Source organism: Ctenocephalides felis, unplaced genomic scaffold (assembly GCF_003426905.1).
Source record: "Ctenocephalides felis isolate EL2017-DRISC unplaced genomic scaffold, ASM342690v1 CF-g0.4_SCAFFOLD_01886, whole genome shotgun sequence".
NCBI lineage: Eukaryota > Metazoa > Arthropoda > Insecta > Siphonaptera > Pulicidae > Ctenocephalides > Ctenocephalides felis.
Window position 1 is genome coordinate 101,019,823 of NW_020538040.1, and position 26,245 is coordinate 101,046,067.

The 26,245-nt window shown below is 29.5% G+C and overlaps 2 protein-coding genes and 1 pseudogene across 2 annotated transcripts in view; 1 reads left to right on the forward strand and 2 right to left on the reverse strand.

Annotated features, from left to right (window-relative positions):
- The window catches only part of LOC113376854 (venom dipeptidyl peptidase 4-like), an 81,234-nt gene extending 80,447 nt beyond the window's left edge, over positions 1-787 (reverse strand). Inside the window, exon 1 of the mRNA XM_026616929.1 lies at positions 483-787. Coding sequence (XP_026472714.1) covers positions 483-602 — 120 coding nt within the window. The 5' untranslated portion in view covers positions 603-787. The remainder of the gene's footprint in view (positions 1-482) is intronic.
- A 12,151-nt stretch (positions 788-12,938) lies between these two features.
- LOC113375600 (importin-9-like) lies at positions 12,939-18,776 on the reverse strand. The gene is made up of 12 exons (XM_026615533.1): positions 18,634-18,776; positions 18,295-18,500; positions 17,960-18,190; positions 17,609-17,804; positions 17,372-17,533; positions 17,042-17,289; positions 16,853-16,945; positions 16,383-16,814; positions 14,364-15,151; positions 14,070-14,278; positions 13,892-14,001; positions 12,939-13,067 (listed from the first exon to the last, which is right to left on the reverse strand). The coding sequence occupies exons 1-12, from the start codon at positions 18,773-18,775 to the stop codon at positions 12,939-12,941; spliced, it is 2,946 nt and encodes a 981-aa protein (XP_026471318.1). The 5' UTR covers position 18,776.
- Positions 18,777-21,581: 2,805 nt separating this feature from the next.
- Positions 21,582-24,793, forward strand: LOC113375601 (annotated as a pseudogene).
- The last annotated feature ends 1,452 nt before the right edge of the window (positions 24,794-26,245 follow it).

Genomic DNA, 26,245 nt, shown 5'->3' on the forward strand with positions numbered 1-26,245 from the left:
GTTTAATTTCAAAAATTCATCGAAGTTTGAAAAATATTACAGTCAAATATTTGTGTCAAAAGTTGCGTTTGTGATGTGATAAGTCAAACATTGCCAATATGGAATAATGCATTACAACTTTAGGAACATAAGCACGTGGCTGTAATAATTATAATTGTAGAAATTTTAATTAATTGTATAATAATGGTATAATAATAATATAATCGCAGAAATTTTAAATGTGATTGAGATGTTAAAATTTAATTGAAAGCGAAAACTTTATTTTCGAAATAAACAGTTGAAAATTTTATCTAAATAACTAAATCTCAATTTCGGTTGATTAAGTCAATTATTACATATTTCAGGAAGTTTGTGCAACTTGCCTTAAGGCAAAATGCCACTTTCAATTAGTTATATTTTCATATAGACCCAGCGCCTTATCAAATTATATGATTAAAACATAAAATTGAATGAAATTATATTTAAAAATGATTGAAACTCACCATTTCCTGCACATCGCCTCCATAACTTTCGCAGTCTCCTAACGCCAATCTTCTGTAATAATATCGTGGAACTCTCGAAGCCTTTATACCAAATCTCCATGAACTAGCAGTTACACTCATTTCTTACGGATTAAATCACATTACTAATAACATTTTATCATTTTAAAATAATTGTTTCTCATTTGTTTTGTCGCCACGAACTTGGTATGTCAAACTTGAAACATTTAAATTTTTGGAAATATCACAAAATGTTTAAAGCTACGTGTTGCACTTTACAATTTAAATTGGTACATAAGGATAGTTTTAAGTTCATCTTTCGCAATTATTTGTCAGATATCTATAAATTGTATTTTATTATATCACATATTTTGGACTTCTGTGTCTTAGTCGTTAGAGCTTAGGCCTTCCAACAAGAAAATTCTAACAACAAGCTTGATATCCACCTCTGACACCCTGATGTCAAGCAGTGACATTGATTTTCACTTGAAAATTCAGATGAAGATATGTTCTCACATAAAAACAGTGGTTCTCCGGTAATACTGCATAAAATTAAGAAAAAAACAAGAGTATTAAAAAAATTCTCATAATGAAATATATACGATAGGCTAACCGTTGGGTTATCTTCGAAAAATCTGCATAGGTGAGAAGTGTCATCACAATAGTTTATGACTAAAGTTTTTATTGCCGTTCAAATGAGTAATTTAAAGTTATATCATATATTTAGTTTTGAAATCAAATGTCATTCCAGCGCAAACGTTCCAAGAATATTTTTTGCAACATTTTCATTCATTACAAAATAATTCAAGTAGTACTAGCAAATATAATATAATATAAACAACAATGGGTAGTACTGCCCTAGGGCAGGTCCGTGAGCTCAGTTAAACTCCAATTCGGTTCAGGGAACAATAGTGCTGCTTTTTATTTTCGAATATATATATATATATATATATATATATATATATATATATATATACTAGATGATTCGACGTCCTGAACCCACATATACGTTTCTTCAATATCCTATACTAATATTTACCGTTCAGTTAAAAATAATAATTATTGATTTTCGAATTACTATTTACACCAATATATGAGTGATGTTAATTCTCCACAGTTAACACTTTATTTATCCCTTTAACAAATATTAAAATATGTTCAATAAAATTCCAATAGCTCAGTTTACTTTTTGGCTCAGTTTAATGCCAAGGGTTATGCAATTTTTTAGTCATACCTGTAGATGTGGATGTATAAATGAATGATTTTTTGTTTATTCGCGACTAAAACATTGATTTTCCAAATGTATCACACAAAAAATCATTGTCTTCCTTTGTGATTTATGGTCATAGCATAATATACACGTGTTGAAAATTGAAGTCTTTTAAAATGTATAACAAATTCAAAAAGAATTAATATATAGCATTCGCGGTGAAGGTACAATATCACCTTGGATTTTTCTACCCAAAATAATTGCTTCAATAATGTTGCCTATAATTTTTATATATTCGTACCATTTTTAAACTGGCTTTTAGTAATTTTAATATCTAAATTACATTTTTCTCACTAATAATTAAATAAACATTATTACTTAGATTTATATTTAAAGTGAATTAATTTGTCAAATCCTGTTCACATGTGCTCTATTCAACCTACGATCAACAAAATTATTGCAGTAAATGGAGAGGAAAAAAGCGTGTGTAGGAAATAGGCTAATCTTTATCTTAAGTTCAGAAGTGAAAGCAAATTGCACTCCTTCACCACCCACCACATTTATTGGACACAACTTTCTCTGTCATAAATTATAGTGTAACTTCTCTTATTTTTAAACGGCGAAGAGTTAAAGGGCTCAAAAGACACTCTGGTTGAACAGCCACGCACTCTTTAAACTTTAAAGAATCATAACTCTATCAATATTTGTGTAAGAGAAAAAATAATAAAAAGCAATAATTAGTCAGAAAAAGACCTTGCATTTTCATCTATATACCTTTATAAGTATATTTTATTCTTTCAGAGATATAATAATGAGAAATTGGTTTTTTTTTAAATAGATTTTTTTCATGAAATCATGAGCTTTTTGGAAATCGTTTGTACTAAAGTTGTGGTAGTTTCTAAAATCCATCAAGATCTCTTAAACCAAGTTATTTCTTGAGGGAATACGATTATTTTTAATTTTGGTGGAAATGGCACTCATAAACTATTTGATTTAAATGAAAAAAACATTGTATGCATTCTTTATCTGCATGATAGCTCACTCATTTTACACGCAAAAGTACTCATTTTAAAGTTTATTTTGAGTACTATGAAACCCGATTTTCATATCTAGTATAATATTGTTCCTAGAACACTTTATAGAACATCGATTTATTAAGATTTTATTTGATATAATTTTGTTCATTACATGACTTTCGTTAAAATGCATATTTTAGAAACATTTGCAAAAAATGCAAAAAAAACAAATTTTCAGTAGCCAGTAACTTGAAAAGTAATTGCTTTTTTGAAAAACATGATTAAACATTTTTCTCTTTTAAATAGTTCTTTTATCGATATCCGACGATATTTTGAAAGAGTTGCAATTGCACCACTGAAAAGGGATGTCATCCCCCCGGAAAGTGGCAAAGGAGTCTACACTTTTCACTAAATTTTCACTTTTAAACTTGAGAGTATTGTGAACCTAATTCCAAAATTTCATACAAATTGGAGCACATTAAAAATATTCCCAAAACGCCTCATTGACTTGAGTAAATATTTCGTATACAATGCCAAACATATAAATTTTTGACCCAATGAAACTTCTAAATAATTTTTTGAATAAGTAAATTATTTTTGTATTGTGATTTAGTAAAAGTTTAGTAATTAAAAAGTTAAAAAATAATAATCTGTCAAATTGAATTATAGGCTAAGTTTGATGTGCAATCACTCAACGACGCAGGTTGACTGTAAATCTTATATTATAATAATTCTTGGCACATCTCAGCTGCTTTTCGGCAATAATAATGTAGACATTACATTTTTCTTACTCATAACAAAGTGAATAGAAATTTTTGGCAAATGACAGTCTTCATTTGTTTTTAATGTCAAACAATGCCCCAAATATTTTCAATGTCAATCAATGATAAGCGTTTTTTTCATTTATTTCTACAATCTAACTATATTTCTATGAATCAAAAAATCCTACAAAATTTCCTTAAAAAACTTCAGAAAGATTTATGAAAATCCGAATAATAGTTTAGATAGAAGGATTAACCATTCATACCCCATTACAGAAGAATTTTATATATAAAATATATGTATATATATAAATACATTTCCTGATTTATGCATTCAAGTAGAAACGAATATCACTACTGATTGATATCAGAATGTACGTAGCGCGGCATTTAAATCTGCGACCTCTTGGGCCATCCTGGTATATATATACTCTCCTGGTATATTTTAGCAAAAGAATTCAATTGCCTAAGAAATTGACATTTATATGAGAAAATTTATTAGTAATGTAATTAGATGATGCTTAACTTTTTGAACAATGAAGTGAAAATATAGTAAACTAATATAACAAAAAATAATCTCGCCGCCTTTTGTGTCATCTATAGTTAATTAAAGTGAAAACTAATTTAAATTAATTTAATATATAACAAATGAAACAAAATCTCATCATTTAATGTATATATTCGTACCGATTTCCAAAACATAAAATAGAATAAAAAGATTCTCTAAACTACTCCATAAATCTACACTACTTTTTCTTCGCCTAGAACTAGTCCGCAATTTTTCTTTCAAAACCGGCGCGACTGTGAAAGTTATTTTTTTATATACTCGTATATGTATTTGCAAATGCTTTTGAACTATAACGTGAGAGTGAAATAATTATTAAAAAATAATATCAAAATTTACTAGTCATATTATTATTTTCCCCAAATTAATAGCAGATGTCTATTAATATTTCACTAACAATGAAACAAACCAATATTATTTCATTTATTTAATAAATAGTGTAACAAAGCGTACAGTGCGTTCATATTTCCAAATATTTCAATCAGAAATATATAAATACTTTGCGAATAATTTAAAATTTTCAATTTCAATTTATTTTTCAATTTTTACTTTACTGTTTATCAATACAATAAATTCTCTTAAACGGATCATAGCTTAACAATTTTTTGGACAATCGGCGTTATCTTTTTATGGAATTCTGAAATTTTAATAGAATTAGAATGGTATTGTAACATCGAAGACAATTAATTACATGAATATAGATTATGTTTTAGGTATAAAATTCTTATAAACAAACTGTATACTCTTGCGCCCATATCATAAATTATTAAGTACATATCCTTAAATAACATTTTTCTTAATTTAATAGTTGTATTTTTCCGTTGCGATCATTAAACCTTTCGCTTCGAGTGTCGCCCATGCGCGACATGGACGAAATGTTGTGTTCTGAAATGTTGATCATTTTTATCAATCTATTACTAATGATAATTCTAATTTTTATTGCATATTTTAGTTTATTAAAAGCGCAATTTTTAATATTTTAACACATTTTTGGTAATTAGAGAAATATCTTTCTATAGCGTTAAGTAGCACTACTAATGAACACGCTCTTCCATGTCCTGCAGCGACACTCCTGCGGGAAACGCTCTCGTAGCAAAAGGGTTAATTCTCATGTCAATTCGTCAGTAAACTAGTTTCTGTTGAACAGTGGCACGCTCATTGAAAACTATTTATACCGGCATAGCTTAGTTTTTTGCCATCTAAATAGCCAATCGTCAAAGATTTATATACGTGACAAATTCTGTCACTCTTCCTGACGAGTATATTTGCCAATCACAGTTAACTTGTTAATATATATGTATAAACAGATTAAATCGATATGATTTAGTGGGCACAGAATCTTATACAGTATAAATTTTTCGGTAATGAACTGTTACGTTTTACTCTTACTTTCATTGATTCATGGTGTTGAATGTTGAACTCCAAACAAAACAACAAAATTAAATTCAACCAATCTATTCCTCTAAGCGACACAAATCATGATACTATACGGAACCTTTTTAATATTTATATTTATATTTTTGCGGCACTCGACTATTGTCTTTTTTAGTTTTTCTGTTATTTCGTCGGGTTCATGTTGAGCGCGCACACGCGATGTCCGTTAAGTGTAGTACGGTACTGAAACTTTCTAACCAACTGAATTATTGTTAAGAGTGCAGTTCGCATCGAGACATGCTCGGATCTCCAATCTCGGACGCCTTTCACGCGGCCTTCTTCACATCTCGATTGCAATGTTATTAGATATTGTTGACATTAATTTAAAAAAAAAAACTAGTGGTGTGCATGGCATCGTGCCTTAAGGCAAATTGCTGGAACTCCCCGTACCGTAATTAGAAATCATGGTACGGAACCCAAAATGTGTACACATTATGAAAGTCTCTATAAAATATCTAATAATTTGATGTGAATATGTCTAATGATCACTTTTGACCGCCAAAAGGCGTTTTTTAACATATTTTTATTGAGAGTCCATAACCGCAAGACCCGCCTTTCCAAAAATTTAATCAGTTTTTTATCGTGTCAATACAAGTAAAATGTTTTTTGAATTATTAAAATCGGATGCTCCATTCACTTAAAATTTAAGTTATCGTATTTGGAATTTTTGCCCCGTATCTTCGAAACGGCTAGACCCACCTTCGCCAAAAACTAATCAGCACGTTTCCATATCGAATACGAATCGAATCGAAATTATTCAAATCGGTTGATGCGTGTTCCCGAAATCGTCGACGAAAATTTGTATCCGCACACACACACATACATCCATTTTTTCTAAGGTATGCCAAAATGTTCAGAAACCTTTGAAACGTCAGGGTATATACAAATTTTTATTTTCGATTTTTTGCGATAACTATAACTTGCCCTACGGGAAGTTAAAAATTAATTGTGGGGCCCACATGTTCTGAATCTTTATTCTTTGCCTCTACCTAACCACGTCAATAGAGTTTTTTTCGCAACGCTAAATGCTCAATCCTAGACCATTTTTTTTATAATTTTTTTCTATAGAATATCTAATCATACATACATATGTAAGAAATCAATATAATGTAATATTTTGAAAGAAATGATCCATCAGTGACGAGTCGGGTCATACGAGCCGTATTGACGGGGAGAGTCCCGAATTTTCACAGCTTTTTTTTAACGTAGGGTAAGTTATAGGAATATCAAAGAAATCAAAATAATCAAAAATGAAAATGTGTTTACATCTTTATGTTTCAAAGGTTTCTCAATATTTTGGCATAAGTACCTTGAAAAAAATAGGTGCTTATGTGTATATGTGCGGATACAAATTTTCGTCGACAATTTGATTAATTCAAAAAGCATTCGATCTCTATTGATAGGAAGACGTGCTGATTAGAAGGCAGTGTATAAATTGAATCTTCGCTATTACTTGTGAATAATAAATTGCAACAACTTGTCAAATTTCTGAAAATGATACATATTATGAGCTTATATGAAACTATGAAAAGAAAATTGCCTTTCACCTTAATAATTTTGAACTTTTAAATTTATGAAAAATGTCAAAAAAAAAAATTACGAAAACAAACTTTCGATTGTCTGGCACAAATGCTTTAAACAAAACTCGACTTGAAATAGTTAATTATGAAGAAAATTAAAAAGAATGTTATACATGCTTAAAAGCAAAAAAAAACAGATAAAAAAAACAAAATGTTTGTACTCATTATCGGTCATTCTGATTTCAAAAATCTGATTAATAAAAAAAAACAGACTTTTATTGTATTGTATGTCCCCAAAGAGTAATTGTTATTTTAAATCATATTTAAGTTATCATAAAAAGCACCTCCCCGTCGTTTCTGATATAATCGTAAAGCGTAACTAAGGGTAAAAGTTTCCATTCCCATTTGAAAAAAAAAATGTAGCCACTTTATCGATTAGGAACATATTAAACAAAATTATTATATTTTAATCAACAATCTTTAATGAATCTTCAATAACTTAGCGTCTTTAAATATTAAGTGTAAATTATTTGTATAAGCTATACGTATTATCTCGATATATAATAAAATTCAAACTATACTCTCATTATATGAAATTTTTAAGTCAATTAAATATGAAAGAGTCAAAAATATATCTCTCCTTTGACTAGCACTACAATTCGCAATCAAGTGAAATATTTTTTAGCAAAGTTCCATGACAATCACGATATGAAATTATCACATTGCCTCACGCAGTAAGTTCTCATATAAGAAATTGTTGATATTACATATTAGATACTCTTTCACTAACTTTAAAATAATAGATATTTAAAAACTAAGTATTATTTAACTATTATTTAAATCTTATTTTTTCATTTCCATTCTCATTCTTTTTCATATTACCACACTACAATAAATTTGTTTTGTTTTATTTTTATTTATATTATATACTTTAAACAAACTTTGTTATTTAGTTTACGATAGAATGCGAAGACCAAGGCTGCGTTTGATTATGCTAAAAACGAAGAGAAAATACATATTTTAAATTAAAAAAGTTAATTATTACACTGCATAAATAAAAGCTTTTTTTTTAAATTAATTAGCATAAATTTAACTCATTAGTAATTTCAATTTCAAAGACATAAATTTTATAATATTTCGTGTTATAAACATAATGAATTACAGAGTTACATAATTTAAGACAACAGGAGTGTTTGTTGACTGCAAATAGAAGGGTTGAGAGCATTAGCGCTCCTAATTCTCCTTGTAACCGTTCGAGATAAACATTATATTTACATTTTCATTGTCAAGCGTAATTCTATTATCAAATGCAAATATTTGATTATGCCTCATTAACAGACTACAGAACAGTTTTGCATACCACAATAACCGTACCGAATCGTATCGATTATCAATTTAACTGAACCATCACTTTCACTAACTTCAAGAAATCTTGCACCTTGTTCACAGCACGAGTAACTGGTCCGTGCGAAAGGTCGCGCCATCGGCGATGTACTTATTAAATTTAAATTAATAAATTCAATGAAAAAAAAAATGAAATCAATAAATATTCTCAACATACATCACAGCACTGCCTGTCGTATATAACATGTACAACTACTGTTTATTATTGAATACAGCTTGTATTTGTTCGCTCGGAACATGATTCAGCTGATACGTACAGGTTGAATATTATGTTTTATTAATTTGATATCATCGTGTCCGCTAATCGCGGAACGCCGCCGCCGGTTGTAATTGTTGTAAAGGAGAGTGCGCACCGAGAATCTGCAATATTATTATACTATCTAGATTAATAATTATCCTATTCTACTATTCTAAAATATTCGTTTGGTGGGAACTAAAATTTTCGTTCACACGAAATAACATAGCTTAAGGTAAGGTTAAAATGTCATGCACTTGAATCCTCTCTAATCGATCTAATATTTTTTTATTTGCCGGTTTTCATCAATTAATATTCAACTTCACCTATCTTTCCAGAACGTGATTCATATTCGATGGGACTTGAATCAGAGGTCCTAGGTCGATACCAGCTTCGAGCAGCCTAATATCAAGCCGTGGTGACCGAATTTCACTTGAATATAATATAGCAAAATGTTATCAAGAAAAATATAGAAAATACCCGGCAATGCGGCATCTTGCGTAATTGTAATAATAAAATTCATCTCTATAAAAAAACAGACGTAGTTAAGTATTTTATTTCATTTAAAAAAATATTCAAAATCAAAATAGTCAACACTAGCAGAATATGTTATTGGTTCCTGTATGGATATCATTTTAATCTTTCCCAAAGAAAAGTATGTGTCAAATATAATACACTCATGTTTTTCACATTTAACACTAGAATGACGGAGCGAGTCAATTTTACTCATTCGCACTTTTAATGTGATATACATACAAATTTTATATCATTTTTTAAAATATTTTTTTGGTTTTTCATGGAACAATGAAACGTATACAAAAAGTCATTTCTGTTTCTCCCTACTCTTACTTCCAATAATTCATATCTGCTATACCTATTTTGCTGGATACGAAGACTCACCGTTTTAGACACTTGTAACTTATTTTCTTTTCATAAAAAGCTGTTATAAACGTTCTGGTGGGAAGGTATCATGTTATAATGGCTTATTCAATGCTGTAAATTTATTTGTTGCAAACTATTTAGTTGAAATCTTTCATTTTGACTTATGGCATCAGAGAAATATGGCGAAAACATAACAGTCGATGAAAATTATTCTCAAGCAAAGCAAGGTGCCCATTTATTCAGTAAATTGCCAAATAACCTAAGTAAATTTGAAATCAAATTTTGGTCAGCTGCAGATTTGGCAGCAATCACTGCTTGGGTCATATATAAAGATGTGACTGAAAAAAGCGCCAAGAAAAGAATTTCTTTTGCAACTGGCGGAAGAATTAGGCGGTATCTACGAAAATAAAGCCGAGAGGTACTTTGACTTTATCTAATATACAAAATATTGAAAACAGTGCAAATTACCAGGTACAAGTGTCATGCAACAGAAACAGAAGCAATGGCATTAGTCGCAAATGCAGAAAGTGTATTTAAAGATATGTTTGCAAAAAATGATTGGAATAAGGTTTATTTATGATAAAAAATTCACTTTAAATGGCCTGCATTTTTGACGATTGAGTCAAATTGACTCAATCAGGCAAAACGGATATACAATCACCGTCATTCTAGTGTTAAAAGACACTATTATGTATAGAATCAATTGAATCATGTCATTCAACAAGCCTCTGTACGATTATATTAGCTATGTATTATAAAGTTATATTTTATCTATCGTTATTCCAATGGATCTATATAGATAGATTATAAAGATTGTGTCGGAAATAAACGGCATGTTTTGGACAAACGTTGATCTTTCAGTTTTCATCTGTTATTGAATATGAATTGGCAACTTAATGTTACATATTTCCATGATAAATTAATTACTATAAAAAAATCAATTTATAATAAATTTAACTTCCCGTAGGGCAAGTTATAGTAATCGCAAAAAAATCGAAAATGAAAATTTTTATATATCTTTACGTTTCAAAACCTTCCGAACATTTTGGCATACCCTAGAAAAAATGGATGCATGCATGTGTGTGTGTGTGTGTGTGTTTGCGTGCGTGTGTGTATGTATGTGCGGATACAAATTTTCGTCGACGATTTCGAGAACACGGATCAACCGATTTGAATAATTCAAAAAACATTCGATTCGTATTGATAAGGAGACGTGCTGATTAGTTTTTGGCGAAGGCAGGTCTAGCCGCTCCAAAGATACGGGGCAAAAAGTGCCGAAAACGGTAACTTTTAAGAGAACGGAGCGTCCGATTTGAATAATTCAAAAAACATCTTACTTGTATTGACAAGATGAAGACTTGATCAAATTTTCATAAAGGCAGGTCTAGCAGTTTCGGAAATCTAATGAAAAAAGTAAAAAAAATGCCATTCGGCGGTTAAAAATGATCATTGGACATATGCACATCAAATTATCAGATATTTTATAGAGATTTTAACAATAAGTATTATTAACTTCCCGTAGGGTAAGTTATAGTATTCGCAAAAAAATCGAAAATGAAAATTTTTATATATCTTTACGTTTCAGAGGTTTCTGAATATTTTGGCATACCTTAGAAAAAATGGATGTATGTGTGTGTGTGTGTGCGTAGTATGTATGTGTGTGCGGATACAAATTTTCGTCGACGATTTCGAGAACACGAATGAAGCAATTTGAATAATTTAAAAAACATTCGATCCATATTGATAAGGAGACGTGCTGATTAGTTTTTGGCGGAGGTAGGTCTAGTCGTTCCGAAGATATGGGGCAAAAAGTGCCAAAAACGGTACCTCAGTTTTTAATAGAACGGAGCGTCCGATTTTAATAATTCAAAAAATATTTTACTTGTATTAACAAGATGAAGATTTGATCAAATTTTTATAAGAGCAGGCTTAGCGGTTTCGGAGATCTAACGAAAAAAGTAAAAAAAAAAGCCATTTGGCGGTCAAAAATGATGATTAGACATATGCACATCAAATTATCAGATATTTTATAGAGATTTTAACAATAAGTAAAAATTTTGTTTACATTCCTATGGGTTCCGTACCAATGTTTACCCGTTAGACAGCGACGCGGCGCTTACGCGCTTTATATTTTGTTTCTATGCATTTAAAGCAGTACGATTGCTTCAGATCTTCCAAAATATGTCAAAATATAGAAAACATTTTTTTTTTTTTTAAAAATTAAAAAAAATATTTTTTTTTTTTAATTTTTTTTTTCAAAAAAAAGTAATTTTTTGTCCAATTTATAGTTTCTCAAAAATCTTATTTTTTCGAAGTAAAATTTTTTCAAAAATGTATCGTTTTTAAAAGATAATAATTTTTGGTACGGGAAGTTCCAGCAATTTGCCTTAAGGCACGATGCCCTAATTGCCTTAAGACAGAATTCCACTTACAACTAGTTTTTTTTACATTTCTATGGGTTCCGTACCAATGCTTAAGCGTTAGACGGCGGCGCGGCACTTGCGCGCTTTGACAAAAATTTAATTTTTTTGAAGTAAAATTTTTTCAAAAGTGTTAATAGTTTCCACTTCCACAATAGGCAGAATTCCACTTATAGCTAGTTTTTAATTATTTTCGTAACTGATAAAAAGCCATTTTATAACACAAATTAACAAAAGTGAGGTGAGCCAATTGATAAAATATTGACTAAATTCGAATTCCATTTTATTTGTCGTTCAAATGCCCTGGTCACCGGGACTACAAGAAGACTTACATTAAATGCGATTCAGACGGATTAAAAGAAAGGAGATTAGATAAGATAGTAAGCGTAGATTATTTATCATTTATCATTATCGCAAAAAAAACAATATATTTCATCATTTTTGCGTAATTGTTACGGAATTTGACAAATATTAAACCTCTTTGTTATTTTAAAATATGCTTAATACCAGTTTCTGATCAAACAAAAACATTCACATATACAACACATTGCGAAAATTGAAATGATAGATTTTCATTAAAATATTCAAAATATATTTCATTTATTTATAATAATGTCATCGTGATTATTTATAGTGATCATTAGTTTATTATTTATTTACAAAATTACATATCTTTTATTTATTTACAAAAGTACACTTTAATTTAGAAACGCATTAATTTCTTGTAAATATATAAAATATTATCAGTCATTAATTTGAATGATTTGGCAAAATTTCATGGCTATAAACAACTGTATCTAAAATTTTCCTTAAAGTAATAGAAGTTTATAAAAATATATATTAAATAAACAATTACGCGCATAGCGACGATATTTAATCATTAGTTTTGTTTAGTACCTATAATAGTTTGTTCATATATCTTCCAAAATACTTTCTTAATAAGTCATTGTTGAATTAGAAGCTGTAACATTATTTACCAATAATTTATTATGTATCTAAAATTACTGAGAGTTTAATTATCTGTAATAAACAATTGCAAGATTTTTTTTTCTTCATTATCTAGAAATTCAACGAAAGGCGGGAATGAGGGACTCTTAGCAAACGTACGAATAAAATCCTTTAAATGGCTTCTCATACAAATCTGAAAATGAAAAAAATAATTTATGATATAAGATTTGCATGATAATACTAGAAAGCAAAAACTACATATCAATTATTAATTTTATCTAGATTATTTTATTAATCGAGGTTTGTAAATAATCGACATATAATCAATAGGAGTTAAAATTTAGCAACTTTCAAAATTATTATAATAGATGTTTGACATTTTTACGCGGTCCACTATTCCAAACTTTAATGAATTTTTATAATTGCCTTTCCGTAGGTAAGTAATATTTAAAGATATCCTTTATCAAAAATGTCATCAAAACTATCAAAACAAATTTCAACAACTACAAAAAAAATGACTTAGTCGAATATTACCAAGAACTAATCACGATTCCCAACTGAGATCTTTCGAACGGTGCTTGAATTTTCAAAATCACTTGAGGGGTTTTGGCTAAAACGTGGATAAAATTTTGCACTTACCTAACGAAACAACTCCGCCGATAGTAAAAACCTAATCACTGCGAGATTTTAGCGCGATTCAAATTCATCGAATAGCTTTTAAATTTCGAAATCGGTTAAATTTCGATAGCGGCCGACGTCAAACGTCGACGAAAAGTTAAATTTTGATTTAGAATAAAACACAAGATTAGCATTTTCGACTTGCTGGCGAAAACAAGTTAAATATAAATTTAATATTTCAAATAAATTTTAAGCTAAAATGTTAAAATATATACAATTATTTCAGTAAAGTTTTATGTAGAACACATGTAACTAAAGTATAGGAAGCAGTTAATTTAGCTTTTTCACTTTATCATTGAAGTGAATATAAAAAAAATACCTCTATAAAAATATTCTTACCTGAAATACTGGTTCATTGGTATAATCTGAGTCATCAATGGTTTCATCTTCCGAATCATCAGTATCTTCATCATTTGATTCAAAAGTGATTTCGTAATCGTCTCCTGAAACTTAGTAAAACAAATCAAATACTAAGAATGTTTCTTCTTGTTGTTAAAACTATTTTCTCTAAATTTACCTTGTTCATCATCGGTGTGGTCTCCTTCCATAAGATTCCACAGCTCTAGTAAAAGTAATTTGAATATTTTAAAAACTATAAATACTTCTTCGCTCTCCTTCGGTTCCTCATCAATAGCAGCAAAAGTGTCAGCTCTAACTTTGATGTTTGTAATTTGAGTATCATTTGAACTGATAATATATTCAAAAAGCTTGCATAATGCCAGAGCACTTAAAAAAATATACAAAAAAGATAAAATTTTGATTTATTAGAACTCTCACTTTAGTATGATTTTTTATTGAAAAAAAAACTCACCAAACTTTTCTCTCATACATCCCATAAAATAGGTGTTGTCTTGTACACCATTCTGTCAGCACATAATCTAGAGCTGACTTTCCCATTGGTCCCGGCACAGTTAACAAAAAATTAATAACTGCATCCATTTGCGTCAGGAATAAATGAGCAAAAATAATTACAAGGCTCATTACTACACTCAGAGTTTGTGCTCGCTGAAGTTTACTCAAAACAGATTTTAAAATCACATCCATTTGTTCACCCAATAAATTGCCAGCTTTCATAATTAACGTTATAACTAAGCGACCAACAGAAGTGGCAGCTTTTTCTGAAGTATTGGGATCTAATAGCTGAGATACAACTCTCACAAAATAAACTAAGCCTTCACCATCTCTAAAACTGCATACTTCATTTGGAAATACCGATAAATATGCACGTAAACACTCGCCTCCACTTTGTTGAGTTGCATGATCAGTTGTGGATAAGATGCATTCAACAGCTTGAGGAAATGCAACTTTTAATAAAGCATCATTCAAAGGAGACTTTGAATTTTTTACTATAACTTTTAAAACTTCTAAAGCAATGCATTGTTGAACATTCTCTACAGTAGTTGATCCTGCGCGAAATATTTCGACAATATGAGGAACAAATGTAGAAGTAACTGCATTCTCATAGCGAGATTTCATTAAGTTTCCTATCAATTCCAGAACTAAATTAAAAACATGTGGGTCACTATTAAGCTTGTTATATATTTCTAAAAGTAGAGGTATAACTTTTTGTTCTACTGGCTCTGGGCATCTGGAACTTACCTGTAACAAATATGAGCAAGCATAAAATAATTTTCATTACTTAAAAACTAAGTCGTCAATAAAACCTCTAGTCTAATTAAAAAAAAAAATTAATTTGATGTCTATTGAATCATAAAAGTTTTTATCATAATGTCTCAAAGTTGTATTAAACTCAGGATTACTCTTCTGAGGTTGTAATAAAACTTTGAGTGGTGATGAGAGTTGATAGTTAAACCAAACACCTTAAAATACTACAGGCCCATGGAAAGTAGTTTACTTATAAAAATTAAAGTATTAAAAAATAAACCGCGCGCAATACCTATGCGTACGGTTTTTCATATTAATAAGTAGCTCGGTAGCTCAATCAGTTTAAGCGCTTGCTTCTACTTTTTGAGCTCGAATTTTTAGATAAATGAGTTAAAAATGATCAGATTTATGTTCGTCATCATATAATTTGACTTTTATATTTTTCAACTTATTTTTATGCCTGAATAGTTAGATATTGCAAAAATATTTAATAATATTAACTCATTGCATATATTCAGAGAACAAAAATTGATATATCTGAAATAAATTTGTATTAGTACATATATGAGTCTGTCGTCTACTTTTTTGACAAATACAAAGAATCATGCGCAAAAAGCATAATTGTTAACAAATAAACAGATAAGAAGCATTTGAACTAATGAGTAGTATATTATCTGAATTTATAATATATTTGATTTATAAATTTGTAAAATTTGTAATTTTTTTTATTGCTAATACCCAATGTACACATATAATATATGAACTGATAGATTTGTTTCAAATATATCAATTTTTGTTTGCAAAATATATGCATTGGGATAATAATCATAAATATTTTTACAATATTTAACTATTCAAGCATAAACAAATATTTTTTTAAAAAAAATTATACAGTGATGGAATTTGAGACCACTCCTTTTTAACTCTTATATATGAATCCGAGCGCAAAAAGTAAAAACTAGCTCTGACCAAGCTACCAAGACACATTATTAATATATAATACCATACGCATACGTATTGCACGGAGTCAATTTTTCAAAACTTCAATTAATATCTATAATTAAACTCCTTTTTATAGGCCTCTAATATTTTAAGTTTTTAGTTCAGTTTGATTATCAACTCTATCACCATACTAAATTTCATCTAAATCCTAAAATAGCAAATCTGAGGTTCTCATTGTAAAAATAAATAATTCTACAAACACTGTTTCATAATAATTACTCACTGATGTTACATTAACCAATGCTATTAATGCTTGTAAAGAGAGACATAGCTCTGCTGACTTGCAATGTTGGCATATTCCAATTAAACCATTATAGAACTCAGGCATATAATTTGAGAATAAGCTCACAACATCATCATTTTTCAAAGGTAAATTTTCACAGTAACTGATCAATGTCTCCATTGCCAAAATTTTTATGACATCATTTTTCCTATAATCGATGTTTCCTTGTAAAACTTCTAAATAACGCATCATGACTTGCATTGCAAGAGCTTCTACAAACTTTCCACTCAACCATAAGCATCGACCAACCAAAAAATCCAAGTTTGGATGGCATAAATGATTCAATGCATTTCTTGTGAATTCAGGTATGTTTAGCTCAGTTATATTTGAATAATTTTTGTGCAAAATACTTTTTATGCATCCTAATACATACATAGTAGCCTCATGACCTTTCCACCAATTTTCTTCACCTGATTTTTCTCTTGTTCTGAGACTTGCACAAACTGAACCAATACAGGGCCCAATACAACAAAACATTGCTTCTGGTACTCCTCGCAAATGTTCTACATAAACAACAGTATCACAATAAAATATATTTCATTAAAGTATAACAAATAATCAAAACAAGATTACAAAATTTGTTCTTAAACATTACTGACCTTGAATAATAGAAGAGACTTATGCCTTACAGCTACTGGATCTGGCTTTGCAAAAAAATCTTCATCAAGATAAGAATCTGGATTTTTAATCCACTCATCTCTTTGTTGATTTGTGATTTTTATCAAAATAAGTAAGCAGGTTAATAATTCTTGCAAAATAGGTTCAAGTTGAGGAATTCGTTTCCGTGTGCAACTCTTGAAGAAACTCAAATACAAAATTGTATATTTTTCATAACTAAACAGTTCACCTATAAGATAATTATGTGTATAAATTCACTATTAATAATAAAACTAATAAATATGATTATAAATTAATATTGACTCAGAAACCATCTAAATCATAAACAGGTTCAGGAACACATAAACCATTGATGACCATTTTATGATAATCCTGTGTTGCTTGCTGAAACAGATTCCAAACTCTAGAAACCATACGACTAATATAAGGCGCTAATATTTTTAGTGGAATCCATCGTTTTAAAAGCCATATTGCTTAAATAAAAAAATATTCATTAATATCATATTTAAGTTTTAATATTGTATTGCTCAATATTACATGACATTTACCTTTCATGATCTGCATTCTTAAGAAGCAATCTGTTTGCTCATTTTCTAAGGAGTGCATAAATCGCTCGATAAACTGTGCAATAGTTGGTAAACATAATGAATAAGATACATTATTGCAACTATATGCACTAAAAATATGTTCACAAAAAGTAACATAAATTTGCACTGCTTGAGCTCTTGTTTTTGATCTGTAAATCTAAAATATCAATAAACTTTAAAAGCAATTCAAAATAACTTATTGCATATTAGTGCACATTATATATAGTGCATATTTGCATATTATGTTAATATTAATTTATATGTGTTCATAAACATATTGTTAGAGTTTTGTTATTCATTTTCACTTCTCACCTTATTAGCGTCAAATATTCTATAAACTTCAGATAATATTATTGGTGCAACAGTAGGAAGATTATCAGGATTGACATCTTTTGTAAATTCAAGTAACACTTTCATGGACCCATGTACACTATTATCATCTCCTGCCAAGCAATGGCTTAAGATATTAAATAATTCTGGCCAATTATGAGGCCAATCCCAATATGCTATATGAGCTACTGCATTAGCCACTGATGTACGCATCTAAAAAATATTTTAAATAATACATAATTATTAAACCTTTGTAATATTATATAAAATTGAACAAATAAACAATTTTCTAAAGTAATAATTTAATAGTTCAATACCTTGCTGTCAGAGTCATTTAAACCACAAGGAAGTATTGTTTTAATTTGGGCCTTTGCAGCTTCAGTTACTTCTGGTTCTCTAAATTTATCAGATAATGGTGTCCAATGCGATTCTATGTACTGGTTTAAGATAACCGCAGCTAATTGTCGAAAACCTAAATTTTCACTCTTATCCATTGTCAAAGATGTTAAAAATATACCAAACTCTGCAAAGTAAGCAAAAATTAACTCAACCGAATATAAATCTCGTACTACTCAAACTTCTAATTTTGAATTAAACAAAATTAGCAACTGTAAAAATATTTTGGACAAACATGAAACTAATAATATTTTTTTTACCTTCTGTGTATTCTAAAGTCTCCAAATTACATTCTGCTGAAGCCAAAGGGCTCTCAGAAGGATTTAATATATTTGATATACAAGCCTTTAAAGCAACAAGTATATTTTTAGATTTTGGAGATTCTTCTTGTCTGGCAGTCATATTTATATAGTTAATAATTAAATAAATAATATTTTATAAAATTACAAGGACAAATGAAATAATATGACATAAAGTACATAGTACAATGTATTTAGTTATTCAAATAGGATTCAAATGTTCGACATCATTTTGCGAATTATAACCCACAAGTTGTATATAAACAAAACCATAGACTAAATTGAGAAGACAAGAAATATCTGCTAATCAGTATGGCCACAACACCACCATAAGGCAAAACTCAGCAAAACTGTAGACTATATCTATGACTGTAGATACGTCAAAAAAATGCTTAACTGATGCTTATTTACATATTTATGTATGACTCAGTATGGCTTAACCGGCTTAACTTAAAAAATGGTTAAACCATTCCTATCCTATTTACTATTTAATATTTAATGATGGCAAGAAAGGAATGTTTCAGGATCAAAAATAAAAAAAAACTGTAACTAAGATCATTAAGGTGCATTCGACTTGGACGCTTACGCGCTGTGAGCGCGCCGTGAGCGCGCTTTCATCGTTCGACTTGGCGCTGTGAGCGTGGCATAAGCACGCTCGTAGCACCATCGTAGGATGCTCGTAGCACATATTTTGCGCTCACATACGCTCACGCCACAGAGGTAGGGCAGCGTGAGCGTGAGCGTCAGTTGTTTTTACTATCTGTCATTTCATTTGTTATTATTGTCAATTTTTATAATTCCGCAAAAATGGCAAGCTGTAGATCACAATTTTTTTTAATATTAATATTGATTTATTAATTTTAAATTTAATTATTTTAAATAATTTTAAATTTCAATTTTAATATTACTATTAATTAAGCATAAGCTGGCCAATTTCATTATTTATTAATTGTTAAATTATATAATCCCGCAAAAATGCCAAGTTGTATATCACATTTATTTTTTAATATTAATATTAATATTAAATAATTTTAAATTTTAATTTTAATATTACTATTAATTAAGCTAAGCTAACCAATTTCATTTATTCATTATTGTTAAATTTTTTATAATCCCGCAAAATGCCAAGTTGTATATCACATTATTTTTTAATATTAATATTAATATTATAATTTAAATTTTAATTAATTTTAAATAATTTTAAATTTTAATTTAATATTAATATGAATAAGCATAAGCAAACCAAATTTCATTTATTTATTAATTGTTAAATTCTTTATAATCCCGCTGAATGATCCAGAAAGTAATAAAATTTACACAATTACCGTTACCAGCAGTTGCCCATTTGATGCTTATTGACGCTCACAGTATCCAAAACGAACGGAATTTAGTTATCGATTCTAAGCGCTTATCGGCCAAGTCGAACGCTAAAATTCGTGCTTATAAGCGTGAGCGCTCACAGCGCGTAAGCGTCCAAGTCGAACGCACCCTAAGTCATACAAAATTAGTAAATTTATTAATTTAAATTTAAGAGTAATACTAGATATTGGAACATTTTAGGCAATGTTGGCAGCTATTTTTGAGTTTATTTATAACCAGCTGCTATCTCATTTTCATTTGTATCTCTACTTGATGTTTACCTTTACCTTTACTTGTAGCAGTGCGTTGCAGCAAACACAGAAGCTTCTTGTAAAAGTGAATAACAGTGAAAACATCACAGAGCCATTGCTTCATTTTGAAACATGCTACAGAATTGTTTTGCACTGGGCACCTCAGTCTTGTTGAAATCAAAATTGGTATCTTCATTTTCTATCTAGTTCTGCTATATTTTCTGGACAAAAACTTGGGAAATAATATCATAGTTTAGAAATTGGTGTTGACTTTTATAATACATATTCTCAAAATGAGTTAACATGTGCATTGCACGTGCGGCTTGGGTGAGAAAAACCTGAATTCTGTGTCTGTAAAAGTTAACATATCTAAACATTTCAGTACCTGACGTTATTTATTATGGAAAGGAAACTTTTGTTTCATTTAGGCTGCCACCTCAATAAAAATATATATATATATATATATATATATATATATATATTTCATGTGAAAAATTGACAGCGACTCTTTTCAGTTGAATGATATTTGGTACCTTTCTCTAACATATACACATGTCATTTACATCAATACTTAATGCTTTTTGTTCTTTGGCATTGGAAATGATTGACTTTTTAACTTTTCTATTGAATATTTCAAAAAAATCGGTTGTATAAGGCATTCTAAAATAGTTGCATATGCTGTGCACATTTGGTCACATAATGAATTCGTTCCATCCAAGCCAATCTGAGTACAACTTTGGTTTTCTGCCTCCATTTTTTATATTCAAATCTGTGAATATTCGTAAAACAAATTGTAGGAATTCGAAATATAATTCAGTTGTTGGTTTCATTTTTATATTGTCTTGGTTCGCTTTTATGGATTTTGTCAAAATAGTTTGACCAGAAACTAATTGGAAATATTTGGATTAGTTTTAGTAAAAGCGCAAAGTTTATTTTCGAAATGAACAGTTGAAATTTTTATATAAATATATCAATCTGAATTCTACAAATCGCATTCGCATTCTTCAACGCATCGAAAACTTCCTAGACAATATAATAAAAAATAATAAATAAATAAATAAAAAAACAATATCCTAGACAATATAATAAAAAAAATAATAAATATATAAAACTTCATGGAACTTGCCTTAGTACCACTTACACCTAGCTTAATGTGTAAATTTTGTTGTCATTTTATTTTTAGCTGTCATACTGTCACTCATCAGATTTGACGTTTCATATTCGTAGTATTTGTTTTATAAATTCGAAACAATTGAGCTCCACCAACATTTTTGTAAAAAAAAAAAAAGTCTGCTTTGCTCATAAACATTAAAATTTATCGTTTGCGTAAAGATGTAATCGTTTGCCAAGCGAATCTTGTTCTTTTGCTGGCATGTAATATTATAACCTTATTTTGACCGAAAATCTAATTTTCTAAGGTAATTTTTTTTATAAAATATTTCCTATACCCAAAAAAACTGAATAATGGAGGGTCACGAAGAGAGCGTAAATGAGGAGTTCCTGACAAGCGATCCGTGCCCTATAACACCAGCTGAAGGCTATATATGTGAAGAAACTAATGTTACGCCAAGAACGGAGCAAGAAGGGCTAGAACTTCGGGCCAAGAAACTGCGCCACCTGCGCAATATCCTGGAAAAGGACTCCAGGGCGGTCGACATGAAATGGAGCCTTTTTGTGGCCGCGTGCCAAAGTTACCGATTCAATTCCGTTCTCAAGCCGTTTCCGCCGGCTTTCGTGAAGGATGGCGTCAAGGACATAGAATTACTGGTGCTAATATTTTCTATACGTTTTATTAAGTAACTAGTTTATTTTAGGATTTGGAAATATTTAAAACATTTTAATACGATACTAAGAAAACTGAACCTTGGAAAAAATTAAAATGCACCCATGCAATTAATTAATGTGGTTTGATACCTGTGTAGCGTTTGTTAAAGAATGTTGTTTAATGTGTTTTAGAAATCAATAACGATTTATTCAAAAATGTATTCTGATGTCTAAAATGTATCATGCATTATGCATTACACATTAGTCTCTTCATATAGTCATTACGGATTTTATATGTTAATTTAAATATAATTCTTACAATTTGTATTTTTTTCTATATATTCTTACCCTAAACAGTATTCTAATATTATCACATCTAATTATATACTAATAACAGCAAAGTTATTTAGATACCTGCTTGTTATAATTGCTGAAGAATTAATCCAGATAGTTGTAATTGCTGAAGAACACAATGCCAGTTAAATATTTATATAAAGACTACATGAACTCTTAAAATATATTTGAAATATCTCAGCAATAAGGTATCCGGTAAACAGAACAATAAGTTAGTGAATGTGGCAATTATCACATGTGTATGTATTAAAGTGAAAAAAGTTTTATGTAATTAAATTATACTTACAGTTGAGAGTTGTGGAAGAATCACCGCCCATAGCAATACTTCTTCAGCAAGTGACCGAGCCCAATGTATATCACGTGCGCGACTATGTCATCGATTTGCTCTATTGGGTCCTTATAACTTTGCGTGAGCCTTATCTTAAGACTGTGGAAACAGAATGTGTTTGTATAACTAGTTAATATTAACATTATATTGATATTAATAATATTAATACTGGGAAATAACTAGGATAAAATCTAGTAGAAATGTTCTAGTTGTGCAAAGCTATACGAAAGGCATCTCACAACAAAAATTAATAATTTTGCTTATGTAATTTCATTTGCGCAAATTACATCATATTAATATTTGCATTTTGAAATCATGTCATTTGGTATGGTAAAATGGTAATAATGTTATAAAAAATATTTTTTTTGTTTATTCGTTATTAATTGGTTAAATTTTTATTTATAATTATTGACTCATTTCAAAGATTTATTGTATTTTACATACATAGAAATACAATATTATTATATAAGACTCTGATAATAATTTTATATTGCTTAGTTCGACTCCGTTTTAAGCAGAGTTCGCTGTGAGGCCCCATTTCCAAAACCTAATTACATATTTCAAGTGGCATATTACTTCAGGCACCCCCAATGAATCAAGGTGGAGAAATGCTGCCAAAGGTCATAGAACTATATTTGCATATCATGGGACAAAACTAGAGAATTTTCATTCTATTATGCACCATGGATTACAGCAGCATTTGAATAAGGTGAAAAGAATAAATAAGTTGTCAAAACAAAATTATGATTATGTTTTAAGAAATATTCTGAGTCAATTCAATCTAGTCTAGTCTAGTTACTTTCAAGAGCCATGTGCGAGCAGATACAATAATTTCTCTTCGTCTAAAATTGAAGTAGGTTTAAAACTGATTATAACACATTCTTAAATTTCAGAATTCATTATTTGGCAAAGGAATTTACCTGACAATGAGCTTTCAGTAAGTCTTCCTTATAGTACTACTGGATTTGCCTGGGGAGCCAGCAAAGTTGGGTCTGAATTGGCTTGTGTAGCCCTCTGTGAATTAATTGACCATGAGGAATATGTTAAATGCCAGCATGCATCAGGTCCGCGATATTTGACAATATTATATAATTTATTTATCCTTGATATAGTTTAAAAACTCTAATTTACACTAATAATAAATGTCTTGAATTAACTCTTGTAACAAAGGGTATGGGCATGTTTCCAAACAGAAGCGGCCCTACCCTGATATTTAAATGATTTTAATGCTATTTAAGGAGGCGTTCATTAATCATGTGAGCGAGAATTTATGGATTTTTGGACCCCATCCCCACTTTTTTTGAAATGTCTGATTTTTTTAAAAAAAATCAGTTAAAAAATAAATACACGTGATATCTTAGTATACCACTTCCTCCACCATGTGATTTATCGTGATTTTTTGTCAAATTTCCTTTCCCCCTCCTCCGAAAAACCTCATGTTATTAATGGACGCCTTCTTATAGGTCTTTTCGAAAAAATACGATATACCAATTTTCAACTCCCTATCTCATCATTTGGCCGAGATATCAGTGAAAACATGTGAAAATTTTCAAACTCTCTTTTTGTCGGTAATATAAAAGATATGAAAAAATATTGATGTGATTCTATTCACACTGATCTTGGCTGTGTTGTTCATAACAAATAATGTGAAAAAATTAATTGTTAGTGCATGAAAAGGTGAATAATTTTTCATGTTTCATTTTTCTACAAGTGCGGCTCTTTCACTGATATATCGGCCAAATGATGAGATAGGGAGTTGAAAGTTGGTATTTTTTCTAAAAGGCCTATAAATGGCATCAAAATCATTTAAATACCAGAGTTACTTTGTTTTGTATTAGTTGTTACTAACTTGTTTTAATTTCTAGACCAACCAAATCGGAATCGAGTCCAAGCCCCAGAAAGCATTGCGGGCGAAGTGCCAAATAAATATTATGTTGTGACTAACAGTGAAATGGTGCGAATTCGCTATTTACTAATCTATTGCAAGCCTCCTGTGAAATTAGTCCTGCAAAGAAATTTCCTTCTGAGCTGGTTGTCTAGACACAAGTTCTTGCATTCTTCATAGGGTATGGGCTTTTTTTGTCCCTCATTGGTATAGCTAAACACTGATTACGGCATTACATTTACGAAATGATCTTAAAAAAATTAGAAGCGAATATCCTATTTGACATACTTTAATCCCTATCAAAATCTTTTGAGCACCAATTGTGTCAATATATAAATAAATTAATTACTTAATTTATACTTTATGTATGTAACATATTTGTAACATAATATAATAAGGATATCAATTTTTGTGTTTTATTATCATATTTCCCGTGATTCCACAAATCCGTATATAAGTAATAGCTCATAGATTTGTAAACTATCTTTGAATGCTCTTACCTCGAGGTAAATGTACCACATTACGGGATGTTAAGGAACGTTTGACTTTAAAGCTGATTTGTAAAAAAAGTAGGAGACCGACTTGTAGTTTTTTTTTATTGTGGCACCGCATTGAAAAAAGTCAATTTGAGAAAAACGTATTTAAAGTTTTAATATAATGACTAAATACACCATTTAATTTAATGTACTAATACACCATGGTGTTCAAAGATGCTGACACATTAAAAAGGTCATGTGCATGAGGTATTGTAATGAAAAAGAGAGCAGCAGAGGATCATACATATAGAGATATATATCTATAACTTCGTCAAAAAAATAGATATTGAGATGATTTTTTTTTAAAAAAATTCTAAGGTTTTTAGCTTTCATAATATCAAAAAATCTCAAAATCAAAAAAAAAAAAAATAATAAAAACCGAACAACCCCCTTAACATTAATTAATATCATACAATTTATTATCTTTCCGTAGAGTAAGTTATTGTAATTGTCTAAAAATCGAAATTGAAAATTTTTGCATATCTTTATGTTTCAGAGGTTTCTGAGCATTTTGGCATACCTTAAAAAAAATGATGTGTTTGTATATGTGTATGGAACAACGGATTTGAATGATTCAAAAAATAGTTGATTCCTATTGATAAGGAGACGTGCTGATTAGCTTTATGAAAAAGTTGGTCCAGCCGTTTCGATGGAGCTAAATGTTCAAAAAATGGCAGTTTTTGAGAGAACTAAGCATCCGATTTAAACGGTTCAAAATATTTCTGGTTGTGTTGACAAAACGATTGCTTTTGTGATTTTTTTTAATTTCCAAAAAAAATTTAAAATCGAAATAATTTCGGATTTTAATTATAATTCCAGCTAAAGTTCTAAACATTTGCAATTCAGTTTGTATAATTCTTATAAATATTAGACAACTTTTTTCATTTTAAATCCAATTGATTAAATTTTGTTTATTTACTTTTCTGTAAACATATATAAACGTCATTGTCCAAGCTTTTATATTTTGTCTATAAAATAAGAATAATAAATACCGTATTTATAATAATCTATTTGAAAGCATTTATTATTCCTCGAATATTTCATTACAGTACAGGAAGTTCCAGCAATTTGCTTTAAGGCACGATGCCATACATCA

What these genes read in the sequence shown, in the direction of transcription:
- LOC113375600 (XM_026615533.1), bottom strand. Translation starts at nt 18,775, where the DNA reads ATGACTGCCAGACAAGAAGAATCTCCAAAATCTAAAAATATACTTGTT. An exon ending in GAATATTTGACGCTAATAAG is followed by an intron (nt 17,805 to 17,959) that starts GTGAGAAGTGAA and finishes TTGATATTTTAG; the next exon opens with ATTTACAGATCAAAAACAAG. An exon ending in AGTCTCTTCTATTATTCAAG is followed by an intron (nt 16,946 to 17,041) that starts GTCAGTAATGTT and finishes TTGTTTATGTAG; the next exon opens with AACATTTGCGAGGAGTACCA.